Consider the following 15,822-nt stretch of genomic DNA (forward strand, 5'->3'; position numbering starts at 1 on the left):
CCTGCCAACAGATTTCAGGGGGGGTAATTACCCCCCCCCCCCCCAAGCAAATTTTACCACCGGGGTAAAAATTTTGGGGGGGGTAAAAAAATTTGCGGCGCGCTTCGCGCGCCATTTTACCCCCCCAAAAAACGAATTACCCCCCCCTTTAAAAAATTTTACCCCCCCCCAAAAAAAAGCTTGGACGCCCCTGCAAAAAAATATGCTATTATTTTATAAAAATCAACAAAAAATTGAAAATGTTCATCTATCCCTCTCAATATCAATGGACAATAAATATAGAAAGCCAAGAACATAGTGTAGGAACAATCAGGCTATTTTATTGATTGATTTTCCAAAAGGGGGAGGTTTTTTATTTCGTCCATGTAATAAGTCAGCATTGATTAATGAATTTCTTAGGTAAAAACTTTGTAAAAAAATATTCATTGTCATTAAACAAATGCCTAAAAAAGAGTAGCTTTGTCTTTTTTCTTATTATTTAAAAATTGCTAAATTTATATGTCTACTCTACTCTTATAATAAATCATGGTGTTTGTTAAAACTTTTTAAAAGCAAAGCTTTTCTAAATTTAGTGTTATCGATCCGTCTGTCAGTAACGGATAGCTCTTAACTTATCTTAAGGTATTTTAGAATTGTAACAGTTTTTGCTTTAAATCTTTTTACATTCACTCCAATTCACTTGAATGTGGAGGGTAGAGTTGTGTTTACACCAATCAAACTTTGAAACCACATATTTTTACCACCTTCTAAAGATTTTTTAAAAATACATTAGATTACCCACCTCAAACATTTGAATTTCTTTATTTTCCCTCCTTAAAATAAAAAGCTTTGGCGTCCCTGTACGAAGCAATTCTTCTAGTGTATCAGATTATCTGTAACGCTTATAGATTTTTAAAAGTAGTAAGGAAAAAAAAGAATCTTGTTACATTGATAGCTGCCTGTCGAGTTTCGGAACTGTCTTCCAGAAAAATCCTGCTTATAAAAAAGCGTTGCTACTCAATAATGATTACTAATAACCCAATAATTCTAATTAACAGTAGTAATAATTTCATTTTTTTTTATAATTGGAGGAGAGTATCAATGTCTTATCTATAAGATCCAGCGTAAAAATAGATTGATTTAAAGAGAAAGGATAGTAATGGATAAAAAGATGAATAAACATACATACTAGCCGATTTAAATGTTACGTAGGTAAGGGAATATTTATATAAAATCATCACAATTTAACATAAACAAATAGAATAAGGACGATTAAGTCCTATAGTAGCGAAGCTATAATCGTTAACATACTAGCAAAATGTTTCAAACTTTGAGAGACATCGAGAAAAAGAAAAAAAAGATAACTGAAAGGTTATTGTGAAAATTGTGAGAGATTATTGCATAGTATAATAAAATGTTTCTCCCTAATATAATGGTACCATCCCCCCCCCCCATATGACTTTACCCCACCCCATCATCTGACCATGAAGGAACCTATCAACCAATAACAGAGGACTATATTAGCAATTTATATTAACGACAAAAAACTACCCTGTCACAATATCCACGTATTCTAAATCCACTGTTTTATTACTGTTTCATTATTACCATTTTAAAAGAGAATTCTTAGGCGTTGGAGATTTAATGAAGGGGGAGAAAAGAAAAAAAATAGCAAGGAAGGGAAAGAAAGGGGAAGAAATTTTATTTTAAGAAAATAAAAATTTAAGATAAATTATGGGGGATCAAAGCAAGTAAATTATATGCAATTACATTACAGACAGACATACACACACTCATAGAGTATCTTCGATACTAATGCCTCATATGAGCAAAGCTTCTTTCTAAGTAAGGATCTGTACCCAAGCAAAGTTATGGCAATATTGCAGAAAGCTAATTAGCACTTCATGTCCATTTGTAAGCCATTGTGACTTAGCAAGGCCTATTTATATCTTATACATGTTACACCTTAGGTGCGAGAAATCCATATATTTATACAAGTAACAGAAAAAAAGGGAGAGAGGATATAAAAATGTTTATACATTCTAACAAAAAATTCATTTTTGTAATCAAGTAACATTCTACTTTTTACTGCCTTATAAAGTTAGCTGTATGTGTATGTTTATTAAGAACCCAGAAACCTCTAGACTGGTTTTTGTATGACTAGTTCAATAGAACTAACTATCAAACTAAAGAATAGTTTTAAAATATAATATTTTTGAAATATGTGAAATGATTAATCGAATTTTTGTGGGTTTATAGGCGCATATGTTAGGGAAAGGTCCTCTTTTTAATGTAAATAATTTGATATAAAGATTGGGCGAAGGGGGATCTTAAGATATTTTTAATCAGTCGCTTACAGTTTCTTTACAGAGTAGTTTGCGATTCAAGGTATGAGGTTTTTAAAGCAAAGTTACTCTATGATAACTTTTGTCTGTTTGTCCTTAAACAATTATTAATTTTTGATAATATGCATAGATTAAATAAAATTAAAAGATACATACCATTACCTAAGACATACTTTTTTTTATCTTAACTATCTGCCGCGCCCCTAACATCCAACGGACGGAGTTTATTGAAAGAGCATACAGCCATCCTAAGACTTAAATCGGAAAATAAAATATCCTAAAACCATACTCTGCGTTGACTTCAAAAGAAGCTCTTTATAGTGCCTATAAAAAGGGGATAAAACTAAAACTTTAGGCCGATGTATTCCTTTTTTTCTTTAAGAATTAAGATCGTGCAATCAAATAATGAGTGGATGTCTGCAATAGTTGAGACCCACTACATAGGTATAACTATCTATATATCAAACTATCTATCTATCTACATTTTTTGTGTATATAACTATATACCAAACAAGCTATCTATCTACTTTTGTGTGAACACAGTAATAGTGTCTGACTGATTATGACGTAACAAAAAAAAATTAGCCAATGAGAGGCCGTTATTGACCAATGGTAAAATTTATAGTGGCCTCTCATTGGCTAATTTTTTTTGTTACGTCATAATCAGTCAGACACTATTACTGTGTTCCTTTTGTGTATATATCTACATGTCAAACCATCTATTTGTAGCCTGAGAATGCCTGGAAATGAGAAGAAGAAGGAGAGCGAGGGAGCAGATCCTGACCCCGCCCCTTACCTTTACCTAACCTTCGATATGAAGCGTAATGACATGCTCAAACCATATGATCCAAAAAAGTAAGTGTTATTTCAGCTTCTTGTACGTGTGACACAAATTAATGTTCTTTCAGTTGCTACCTACAATTCCAATTCTTTCATGATAGTTTTTTTACAGTTTATAATAAACCCTCATTGAACCATCTCTGCAAAATAAATATAATTTTATGACGTGTTGTATATTAGTTAGCAAGATCTTTTGGCCAACTCTGATAGTCAGACAACAAGCCTCATTTTTATAAGATAAACTTATATCAAAGTGAAGAAAAGATTCCATAAAATTTAGTTAACGAAAACAGTAAAAGTGTCTGACTATGACGTCAGAAAAAATTAACAATTAACTAATGAGAAGCCAGTATTCACAATGGTAAAATATATAGCGGCCTCTCATTGGTTAATTGTTAATTTTTTCTAACGTCATAGTCAGACACTTTTACTGTTTTCTTAGTTAACTAATCCCATGATAATATATTCCAAGAAGTTGCTTAAAGGAACAACCAAAAACTAATTAATCTAAATTTACTTCAGAAACAAAATATGAAAGAAATTGTAATTCATTGGCGTGCACAGGGTTTTTAACAGTGGGTGCGCGAAGTGCACGGGAAAATTTTTACACCTCTTTTTAACCAAATTCGAGAGGGGTGTAATACAGATAATAAGAAGGATGTATTTTTAAGGCTAGGGAGGTGGGTGGATACTTTCCCTTAGGTGTCCCCTTGACTATTTTAGGGTATGTGTCAAGGTTGTGTAGACCGTTGTCAAGGGGGGGGGGTGTGGATAGGTGTATACACCCTCCTTCTGCACGCCTCTGCTCAAATTTATTTCAACTTTTCTTACTTTTTTTTACTTGAACTAAATAATTCAAATTCAATGTTTGAAATTCCTTTTTCCAACAATGAATAAAATATTTTGTTTTTAAATATTGCAAAGAAAAACCCACAAACTTATAAAGTAAATCTTTTCTGTTTATAAAAGTTACGATTACAATATTTTGAGTTTACAACTTTGTTAATCATTGAACAGGGACAAACGCATTAGTGCGACGGACGTACTAGGAGCAAAGTCTCAGAATAAAACGCTCTAGTTTTTTTTTATTTAAAAGATTTTTTATATATTTGATTATTGTTAGACAAAAGAATTCCCATTTTGTATGTTTGTCGGTGTTCCGATGATTATGATTTAAACATGAAATTTTATAACTTTTAAATTATCTTTATTTATTTACGAAAAAATGTTATACATATCTATACTTTATAAATTATTTTTACTTAAAATTATTTGATAATTTTGCTGCTTTAGGACACAAGAAACACTTTAATGACGTCATATTGTTAAACAGCTACAAATCCTAAGACTTTTATCTAAACATTTAATACAAATCTGTAAATTGTAAATTGTGACAATTATGAAAGTTAGCTAGATGAAAAACATATTAAAATTTCATAAGAATTGTTTTATACTCAAATACACAGTAAATAAAAGCTCAGAAATTTTTTTTCATAATTTATTTTAGAGTAAAATATTAGGATAAGTCCTTTACAAGATTGTAATTGAAACATTGCATTGGTTAATTTTTTATTTTTATAACAGAAGGAGGGGGGGGGGGGGAGGGGAGTACATTAATTTAGCGAAATTGTCTCTGGTCAATATTCTGACCTTTAGTCACCCATTCTGTTCCAACCTACACAAATATGGGTAGCTGTCTTTAGTGCCCTAGCAAAATGGAGATACATGTCACTGCTTTTAGCCTACCTATTCTGTTGACGTCAGGAAATACCCTATACTACATCTCTTTTCTAGGGGTTTTCTTTTCCCCTACCCTTTCTCTTTACATCTACGTTGACGTTAATAGAACAGGTAGGCCAAAAGCTGTGACATCTATCCCCATTTTCCTAGGGCACTAAACACAGCTATCTTGGTCCCTTTTAATTTGCCTCGCTAGGGCTAGCTAAATCACGTAAGATATTTTCTTTACAATAAAAAAACACAATGATTTTATGATTATAGATCCTATTGGACCCCAGATGGTGAGGGAGGGTTCCTGGAGGGAATGTTGGAGAGTGAGGCTGGGGGCAAGTGTGTTGTCACCATTGGTCACGAGAAGAAGACATTCAAGAGGGAACAGCTTCAGCAGGTATTGTCTCCAATATAGGAGCGTACACAGGGATTTGCCAGGGGATGTGAGTCTTGAGAGGGTGAAACATCAGTCCAATTTGTCTTCTCAGGGATGCCTTGAATGTTGATATCCACTTCTACAGTTCGTTCAGGATATTTTACTGGATATACTGATAGACATCTTGATACTTCATTGTCCTACAAGCAGCTGCGCCCCTAACATCCAGGGGAGGACGGAAAGGGCTAAATATCCTAAATTCACACCAAAAATTTATAAAGCTTTCCTGAAAAGTACAACAAATACGGACCAGCATTTTTGAAGAATTTAAGATTCAAACTCAAACAAAAATGTCTTATCACTTTGATTATAAAAAGTAGGTTATCAATCTGAATCATAAAATTTCAACTACTGCGCCTATTTAGTTTTTTTATGAGATCTTGACATAGGTCATTGGATAGTTATTTTTTTACAATTTTTAGGCTGTAGTATTAGTTAGGTACTATCCTACCATAGATATTAGGGGCGCAACCGGTGGTATAGGAAAAAGAATCTGTTTTAAAGTCATGTTTGATTAAGGTGAACCCGCCAAAGTTTGAGAAGACAGAGGACATGTCTAACTTGACCTATCTGAACGAGGCCAGTGTTCTTCATAATCTCAAGTCAAGATATCAAGCAAAGCTTATCTATGTAAGTATCTATCTATCTAGCTTTCTATATATCTATCCATCTATGTATCTATCTATCTATGTATCTATGTATCTATCTATCTATCTATCTATCTATCTATCTATCTATCTATCTATCTATCTATCTATCTGTTTATCTGTCTATCTATCTATCTATCTATGTAGACATATTCTGGACTGTTCTGTGTTGCTATCAACCCCTACAAGAGGTTTCTTATCTAATCTATCTATCTATCTATCTATCTATCTATCTATCTATCTATCTATCTATTTATCTATCTATCTATCTATCTATATATCTATCTATCTATCTATATATCTATCTATCTATCTATCTATCTATCTATCTATCTATCTATCTATCTATCTATCTATCTATCTATCTATCTATCTATCTATCTATCTATCTATCTATCTATCTATCTATCTATCTATCTATCTATCTATCTATCTATCTATCTATCTATCTATCTATCTATCTATCTATCTATCTATCTATCTATCTATCTATCTATCTATCTATCTATCTATCTATCTATCTATCTATCTATCTATCTATCTATCTATGTAGACATATTCTGGACTGTTTTGTGTTGCTATCAACCCCTACAAGAGGTTCCCTATCTACACTAATGCAACAGTCAAGCTTTATATTGGCAAGAGAAGGAATGAGGTAAGTAATTATTTATTTTTAAAATTTACAACTTCTTTAATATGAAAATGTTCTAAATTGAAGAATTTAAGCTATATTTCTCTCTCTCTAAATAAAATAAAATTATCAATTCATTATTGTTTAATCTTTGTTTTATTTTAGGTCCCCCCTCACTTGTTTGCCATATCTGATCTTGCCTACAGAAGCATGGTTACAAGTAAGTTGATATCACTGCAGCTTCTCTATAACTCAGTAATTTTCTTTAAGGACGGTAGATAACAACGTATTAACAGATTAATATCCCAAAGATTGAAGACAAGTAACCAGTTGATTACACGATATTTGTCTCGAATTACTTACTAATATTAGTTGTATTTCTAATTGTGTCGCCCATATTACATAGCAGCAGTAAGTACAACTTTTAGCGTCTTTAGTTATGTCGCGGATTTGTGTCCATCACTCTTTAAACAATTTATAAATTGTTAGAAGCCTAATTATATCACAATTGTAAGAAAGGTGTAGGGACATTCTGACCGCAAACCAGCGTTTAGAAATTATCATATCCAAATCCATTTATGCTATTTTTCTACCTCCCATAAAGTATAGGGCCGGGCAACTAGTAGTACTAAAGTGCGTAACGTTTAGTGTCAATAGTTTGTTCTAGAAGCTTTGATATAACTTGGATTATTGTCCTGGTTGGTTTAAGGGACAGGCCAATTTATCATTTCTTTCACAATGATATAATAATCAATTTAATTTTATTTTCAGAGGGAATGTGCCAGTCTATCCTTGTTACGTAAGTACTTAATTTTTAAAGTAGAGTTGCTTTTTCAAATAAACTTATTTGTCTGTTTCTTAAGTAGTATAAAACGGCAAGAAAATTTGTCGCCAATTATATGTAGTTTGAATTTAGCAAAGCGTTTGATTGTAACTTCTAATTTTTTTTTATATAATAAGGTCAGTCCGTAAGACCATACGTTCGTCAGTAACGGATAGCTCTTATCGTTTCTTGAACAAGTTACGTACAACAAAGAAAGCGTAGCAAATCAAAAAAAAATTTAGAGAAATTAATTTTGTATATTTTTAAACATTGGCTTGTTAAACACAATTTTTAAAAATGCAATAATCCTATTTACTTGATTGTTGAAATATTGCTTCCAAGGTCCATTAAGTATAATATTATGAACAAGGCATATCTATTCGTCTTTTTTCTAAATTGCATAAATTGCTTAAAATACTAATTAAATCAGCAAAAACTTGTTCAAAATATTAGACCTTGTTATTTCAGGGCTACTTTTTCATAAATAAATTTTCTAGTTGATATTATAAACAATTTAACATGAAAAACGTGTCTTTAAGAATATAAAGAAGATGATATGAAATTATGCTAAATATTAGCATAATTATTCAACAAAAGGAAACTAAAACGCCACAATCTCGGAGAGAAATTACCCATAAAGAATATTTTTAAAATAATAAATGTTTGTTTCAAAAAGATAGTACTATGTTTAGATTTTTAACTTAAAATAAATAGTTTTGATTCTTTTAATGCAACTTCTTTTTCTCAAGTATATCTTGTGTACTTAAGTAGTTAAAAATTGTATTTATTTATTTGCGTATTTGTTTTAATTGAAGAAAAAAATCATTCTCTACCAAAGTTTTATTATAATAAATTTACATCAAAACTTGGCAGGTGAAATAAAACATTTATGTTACAAAAAGTAAATAAATATACAAAATGGAAGTAATTCTAGTGATCCGTCTGATAAACCAAGTTCTGTAATGTCCTTTTAAGATGTAAATGTTGAGTTTGAAGATAGTTGGAGGGATATTAATCATACTTTTAACCTTTGCAACTTGTCTGCCAAAGCAGAATAAATTATTTAAATAAAAATTAATATCTTTTAAACTGGAAATTATAATTTATCTAACATGGACTTAAAAAATGAATGAATTTCAGAAACTATAAAATTATACACTATATATAAGTTATTTTTTAATCAAACAACTAATCCTATTACATTTCGTCAATATAGACTTTGATAAACCATAAAACAAGTTTTCATAATAGAGCGTGAATATTTTTTTTGAACCTCGTAAAAGTGTCGAACTAAGACGTCAGAAAAAAATAACAATTAACCAATGAGAAGCCAGTATTCACTGTAATTGACCAATGGTAAAATATATAGCGGTCTCTCATTGGTTAATTGTTAATTTTTTCTGACGTCATAGTCAGACACTTTTACTGGGTTCTTTTTTTTATTTTTTAAAAAATGAAATTTTATCTAAAACTTGTAGAAGGTTGTTTTTAAATTTAGAATTGAAGATTTAGGCATAAAAATTTACATTTTTTACCTTTTCCACCCTTATATGGTATCAGGAAGAAGGCATAACCGTCAAGCGAAATAAATATAAAATAATATTTTGGGGGGAAGATGTAGAGGTCGTCAATTCTACGATGTATTGACTCCCAACGACAGTTTCGTGATTTTTTTAGCAACTAATATTTAGTTATCCTAATTACTATAGACTAAAGTAGTAGCTATGTGTGTGTTTAAAAAGAACTCGTAAACGTCTGAACATATTATTTTTAAATGCTTAAAAGGGCTCAGGGAACCTCCAACCCCCATTAGATTAAATTCTTATAAAAGAAATATTTTAATCACCCGGCACCTCCCCCCCCCCCCCCATACTTTTTACATGTTTAAAGGATTTGATATAGTAAATATTATGTTTTGGTGTTTATACAAAAGAATTGATTTCGAAACTTTTGAAATTATTACATATAAAATTCAAATTAAAAAAAATAACATAAAATAGGATACCTACTGATTATATGTATATCCAAAAAAAAAAAAACGATGGGCAAAGTTTAAAAAAAGAAACAGGTAAATATTTATGCTATGAAAAGTTACAGTCGGAAAGTTTTTGCAACTAAAAGTAGCAGAATTGTAAAAACACTTCTTTAAAGAGCAAAATTCTTGTGAAATGTTAACATTGTGAAAAAATGATTAATAAGAAAAATAAAATCTGTATGACTCAAACTATTTTGACGTCAACTGAAAGCAATTGAACTTTTCAAAAATGCCAATTTAAAAGAATAAAAAAGGAAATACGAAACAGTACTTGAAGTTGTATATTAAAAAAATGATAAGTATTAATACTAGAACATTAAATTAAACAAAAATCAGAAGAAAAAAACAAATTAATGAAAATTTGACATAACAGAACATTTAAAAATTAAAGAATCGTGGGCATATAAAAGTTATTTAGCGCATGGTATTATAGACAGTTTTCCGAGGTTATTAAAATGAAAAATTTTAAGCTTGAAACCATCAGGTTTGCCCGAGTGTTCGAAAGTCAGGGCGAACAAAACTAGAAAATTGATTGTAATATGTTGTTATACTGGAAATTGTTTTAAGGCCAATGAAATCTTATTCTTCCAAAAAAAATCATAAATTCAAACTATTCTGTAGACATAAAAACATTGCCTAGCCTTTATTTAATTTGACAGAATTGTTATAATTCAGTTTACTAAAATTCATGAAGCAAAGCTTCCTCCGTTGGATGTCGGCATCCTTGTTTTCGTTAGATCGTACAATACGAAACGATATATAATTACTTGGATGTTACACAAGATTTGCATGTACTCTGATAAAGTGATACTTTCAGCTGGCTAATATAACGACACCCCTTTACTTCTTTTTTTCTCTTCCTTCCTTCTGTATGAACGAAATGAGTTCTTTGTTATACTAAATAAATAAACGATAATTTTTTCCCTGTCACAAAATTCACGTATATTCTATTTATGTACTGTACGTCCGTGGCTAATCCCAATATCCATTGTTTAGTAATAAACATAGAATATACGTGGATATTATGACAAAGGGGGAAAATTATCGTCAATTTAGGTTGCTAACATAGAACTCTTTTATTGGTCAGTTTGTTTACCCAGTGGGATAGGAGGGGATGGGGTAAAGGGGTGTAAGGTAGATTCGTTATTTTAGCCAACTGTGTGCTTCACTTAATTGTAGAAAATGAAAATTTGCTGTAATATCCAATGTCTAATAAATCCATTTCAATATCCGTTGTTTAGTGGTGAATCTGGTGCCGGCAAAACTGAGAATACGAAGAAAGTAATCTCCTACTTTGCTAAGGTTGGAGCAAGAGAGGGACCTAAGTCATCAAACAAGGTTGGTTGTTAACTTATTAACAAGGACAATTATATCCACAAGTATCGATGAAAATTAAGAATTTAAAAACATATTCATTGGAATTGGATATGTATGTGTGTGTGTGTGTGTGTGTGTGTGTGTGTGTGTGTGTGTGTATTTATTTGTATATGTATATACCAAAAGATCTAAATAGATAAACTTATATCGTTCTACTACACGTCCTGTCATGGAAAAAAATGACCTAGCCCCCCCCCCTCCACCCCCATTCGATTTTTTTCATTTTTTATTCAAATACAAGGATAAAAAGGTGAGCTTAGATTCCCCCATCCCCTCCCATTTCTTAAAGAGGCATCTATAGGCGGGGCCGCTTGTATAATCCAAAGGAGTGATTAAAGTACACTCCACAGCAATACCATTTTCGGGACCTTTTTAGATATCAATTTCATATGCTTTTGAAACTCAGTCTTGCCTGAAAAAAAATCCTGATTAAAATAAATGATCCGATGACCGTTGAATAAAGAAAGCCATGTACATTTCCAAAATACACAGAATAAAAATTTGATACGAATGGGCAATTATTTTTTCCCTTCATTTTTAATTAATAAATCAATATGTAGCTGAAGTCATTATTTAGAAATTCCTTATTTATTTAGTTCAATGGATTATTTTATCTAATTGACCATTCAGGGTAACAAATTCTTTGAATGTAAGATAATACTGAACTGAAATTTTTTATAACAGAAAGTCACACATGGCTGAATTGCAAATCTAATAAACATTAGATTAAATTCTGACACTTTCGTACTAATCATCTTGTTGAGCATTGAAACCTCCTCCTTATTTTTCAATTATATTGAAATAAGAGGAAAACTAGTTTTTTGTTTATTTGTGTAATACTTTAGGTCTTATTAGGTCAGGTTACATTTGGAACTTGGTAGCCCCGTAGGGTTAGGGCACCTCAGTTATTAGCGACGTAGGGTTAGGGCCCATAGGGGTTAGGTATTGGGAAAAAATACTCCTAATTTCAAAACTAAAAGAGGGCGGGTTTCAATGCTTAAAAGGCACTTTGTGTGATAGTACTTAAATTCTATTCAACAGGACCGATTTAAAAATGAATATTATGTTAAAAGATGTGGTTTTAGTTAAATTTTATTGTAAGTATAAATAAATGTTAGAATTGGAATTTATTTCTCCTTTGGGAATCAAAGACCAACTCAAGAAAGATAGATGGATAGTTTAACATTTCTTATTGTAGATAGATAGATAGTTATAAATGTCCTATTTTTATATAGATGGATTTATATGTATGTATATATAGATAGATAGAAAGATAGCTTTAAATGTCCTGTTTTAATGTAGGTGTCCCTTTTATATAGAGAAAGATATATAGATGGAAATATGTATAGATAGATAGATAATTACAAATGTCCTGTATTAATATAGGTGTCTCTCTCATATAGAGAAAGATATATAGATAGAAATATGTGTATATAGATAGATAGTTATAAATGTCCTGTTTTAATATATGTGTCCCTACTATATAGAGAAAGATATATAGATATAAATATGTATAGATAGATAGATAGTTATAAATGTGCTGTATTAATATAGGTGTCCCTATTATATAGAGAAAGATACATAGATATAGATATGTATAGATAGATAGATAGTTATAAATGTGCTGTATTAATATAGGTGTCCCCATTATATATAGAAAGATATATAGATAGATAGATATTTATAAATGTGCTGTATTAATATAGGTGTCTCTATTATATAGAGAAAGATATAGATATAAATATGTATAGATAGATAGATATTTATAAATGTGCTATATTAATATAGGTGTCCCCATTATATATAGAAAGATATATAGATAGATAGATATTTATAAATGTGCTGTATTAATATAGGTGTCCCTATTATATAGAGAAAGATATAGATATAAATATGTATAGATAGATAGATATTTATAAATGTGCTATATTAATATAGGTGTCCCTGGAGGATCAAATTGTTCAGACCAATCCAATTCTGGAATCCTTTGGTAATGCCAAGACTGCAAGAAATGATAATTCTTCCAGATTTGTAAGTATTGATAGGAAGATAGATAGATACTCATATAGATAGATGGTTGTATAGATACTTTTATAGATTAGATACAGAGATGTTTAGATAAATTGATACTCATATAGATAGATAGACACTAGTATAGATAGATTGATCAATAACAGATACTTATATATGTAAACTAGATAAATAGATGGATAGATTAACCAATATACCAACAATAGATAAATGCTAAAATTCATGGGTAATGGCGGCAAGACTGACAATTCTACCAGATTTGTAAGTATTGATAGGTAGATAGATGGATAATCATATAAATTAGATACACATGAAGGTTAGATGTATATGTGTTTAGATACTCATATGTATTAGATAGATAGATAAATTGATACTCAGACACTAGACACTAGTATACATAGATGGATCAGTAACAGATGAATACTGAAATCTAATGAGAATTCTACAAGATTTTAAAGTATTGATGGGCAGATAAATATGTAATTAACCAATATACCAATTATAGATGAGTATAAAAATCTATGGGTAATGTCAAACATTGATTTTTAAGTTTTAATAGATTAACAAAAAAGATATTTTGAATGGATAGATACACAATCTTCCATAGATAAATGGATTGATAACTTTCTTTAGTGATGCTAAAAGTAAGAATTCTTAACAGAATTTAGAGAAATGTACTACATTTTTTTATTCAAGATATGATTTTTGAAAATGCCTTGTTTGAGAACAAATAAGGATTAGTGGTGAATAATAAAGGCATAACTATATTGATATTGACATTTCTGAGGTGAATTCTTAAAAAAACTTTTGCCCCACTAAAATCAGTTTGCTTGGTGAGGCAAAATGATCCCCTCAAAATTTTTAGCGAGCCTTACTGATTTTAGTCGGTAAACTGATTTTAGTGAGGCAAATTATTTAAAAGAATTCACCTCAGTTTTCTTTTTCCAGTGATGATCAAAATATGATAGGAGTTATTAGTTTAATTAGAAGATAGTTATGGTTATTTACACATATTTTATTTCGTCTAAATCAAATATGTTTAATTTTCAGGGAAAATTTATCCGAATTCACTTCAATTCTGGTGGTAAGCTGGCTGGGTGTGATATTGAGACATATCTCCTTGAGAAGGCTAGGATTACATTTCAACAGGTAATCACATTTTTAGAAGCAAAGTTAATGTATAATTGTTTGTGGGGTATAGTCCTTTCCATGACATCGCTCCATATGGGGCGATGATTTTCTATAGCTCCTTCAAGGAGCTATAGCATAGCCTCTTATCATATGGAGCGATGTGATAGCCCCTTTTAAGGAGCGTTCATATCGCCTCTTATGATAAGAGGCTATGCTATAGCTCCTTCATGGCCTCTTAATAGCTCCTTTGAAGGGGCGTTAATATCGCCTCTTATGATAAGAGGCTATGCTATAGCCCCATGATGGCTCCTTCATAGCCTCTCCATCGCCCCTCCGTAGTCCCTTACCTTAATTTATATAACAACCCACTTGATGGCCCCTACATCGCTCCTCCATCGCCCCTTCTCCAAATTTATATTACATTGTACTTTGATGGCCCCTACATCGCTCCTACATCGCCCCTACATCGCTCCTACATCGCTCCTTCATCGCTCCTTCTCCAAATTTATATTAGATTGTACTGTGATGGCCCCTACATCGCTCCTACATCGCTCCTTCTCCAAATTTATATTAAATTGTACTGTGATGGCCCCTACATCGCTCCTACATCGCTCCTTCATCGCTCCTACATCGCCCCTTCATCGCTCCTTCTCCAAATTTATATTACATTGCAACTTGATGGCCCCTACATCGCTGCTACATCGCTCCTTCATGGCTCCTACATCGCCCCTCCATCGCTCCTACATCGCTCCTTCTCCAAATTTATATTAAATTGTACTGTGATGGCCCCTACATCGCTCCTACATCGCTCCTTCATCGCTCCTACATCGCCCCTTCATCGCTCCTTCTCCAAATTTATATTACATTGTACTTTGATGGCCCCTACATCGCCCCTCCATTGCCCCTCCATCGCTCCTACATCGCCCCTCCATTGCTCCTTCATCGCTCCTTCTCCAAATTTATATTACATTGTACTTTGATGGCTCCTACATCGCCCCTCCATCGCTCCTACATCGCCCCTCCATCGCTCCTACATCGCTCCTTCTCCAAATTTATATTAAATTGTACTGTGATGGCCCCTACATCGCTCCTACATCGCTCCTTCATTGCTCCTACATCGCCCCTTCATCGCTCCTTCTCCAAATTTATATTACATTGCAACTTGATGGCCCCTACATCGCTCCTACATAGCTCCTCCATCGCTCCTCCATCGCTCCTTCATCGCTCCTACATCGCCCCTTCATCGCTCCTTCTCCAAATTTATATTACATTGCAACTTGATGGCCCCTACATCGCTCCTCCATCGCCCCTTAATAGCCCCTTACCTTAATTTATATAACAAAGCTCCTATATGGCCTCTCTATCGCCCCTTAATAGCCACTTAATTTAATTATATAACATTGCCCCTACATAGCCTCTCCATCGCCCCTTAATAGCCCCTTACCTAAATTTATATAACAAAGCTCCTATATAGCCTCTCCATCGCCCCTTAATAGCCCCTTACCTTAATTATGTAACATAGCCCCTACATAGCCTCTCAATCGCCCCTTAATAGCCTCTTACCTTAATTTATATAACATAGCCCCTATATAGCCTCTCCATCGCCCCTTAATAGCCCCTTACCCTAATCTATATAACATAGCCCCTACAAAGCCTCTCCATCGCCCCTTAATAGCCCCTTACCTTAATCTATATAACAAAGCTCCTACATAGCCTCTCCATCGCCCCATAATAGCCTCTTACCTTAATTATGTAACATAGCCCCTACATAGCCTCTCCATCGCCCCTAAATAGCCCCTTACCCTAATTTATATAA

At 32.2% G+C, this 15,822-nt stretch overlaps 1 protein-coding gene across 1 annotated transcript in view; it reads left to right on the top strand.

The window, feature by feature from the left end:
• The first annotated feature begins 2,314 nt into the window (after nucleotides 1–2,314).
• Nucleotides 2,315–15,822, top strand: part of LOC145329631 (myosin-4-like) — a 73,841-nt gene continuing 60,333 nt past the window's right edge. Inside the window, exons 1-10 of the mRNA XM_080173949.1 lie at nucleotides 2,315–2,367; nucleotides 3,054–3,179; nucleotides 5,166–5,292; nucleotides 5,851–5,961; nucleotides 6,532–6,633; nucleotides 6,775–6,829; nucleotides 7,381–7,408; nucleotides 10,709–10,805; nucleotides 12,783–12,875; nucleotides 13,926–14,024. Of these exons, the coding sequence (XP_080030075.1) occupies nucleotides 3,061–3,179; nucleotides 5,166–5,292; nucleotides 5,851–5,961; nucleotides 6,532–6,633; nucleotides 6,775–6,829; nucleotides 7,381–7,408; nucleotides 10,709–10,805; nucleotides 12,783–12,875; nucleotides 13,926–14,024 (831 nt within the window). The 5' untranslated portion in view covers nucleotides 2,315–2,367; nucleotides 3,054–3,060. The remainder of the gene's footprint in view (nucleotides 2,368–3,053; nucleotides 3,180–5,165; nucleotides 5,293–5,850; nucleotides 5,962–6,531; nucleotides 6,634–6,774; nucleotides 6,830–7,380; nucleotides 7,409–10,708; nucleotides 10,806–12,782; nucleotides 12,876–13,925; nucleotides 14,025–15,822) is intronic.

The sequence above is a fragment of the Acartia tonsa genome, chromosome 10 (genome assembly GCF_053477335.1).
Source record: "Acartia tonsa isolate MP-2025a chromosome 10, ASM5347733v1, whole genome shotgun sequence".
Classification (NCBI taxonomy): Eukaryota; Metazoa; Arthropoda; class Copepoda; order Calanoida; family Acartiidae; genus Acartia; species Acartia tonsa.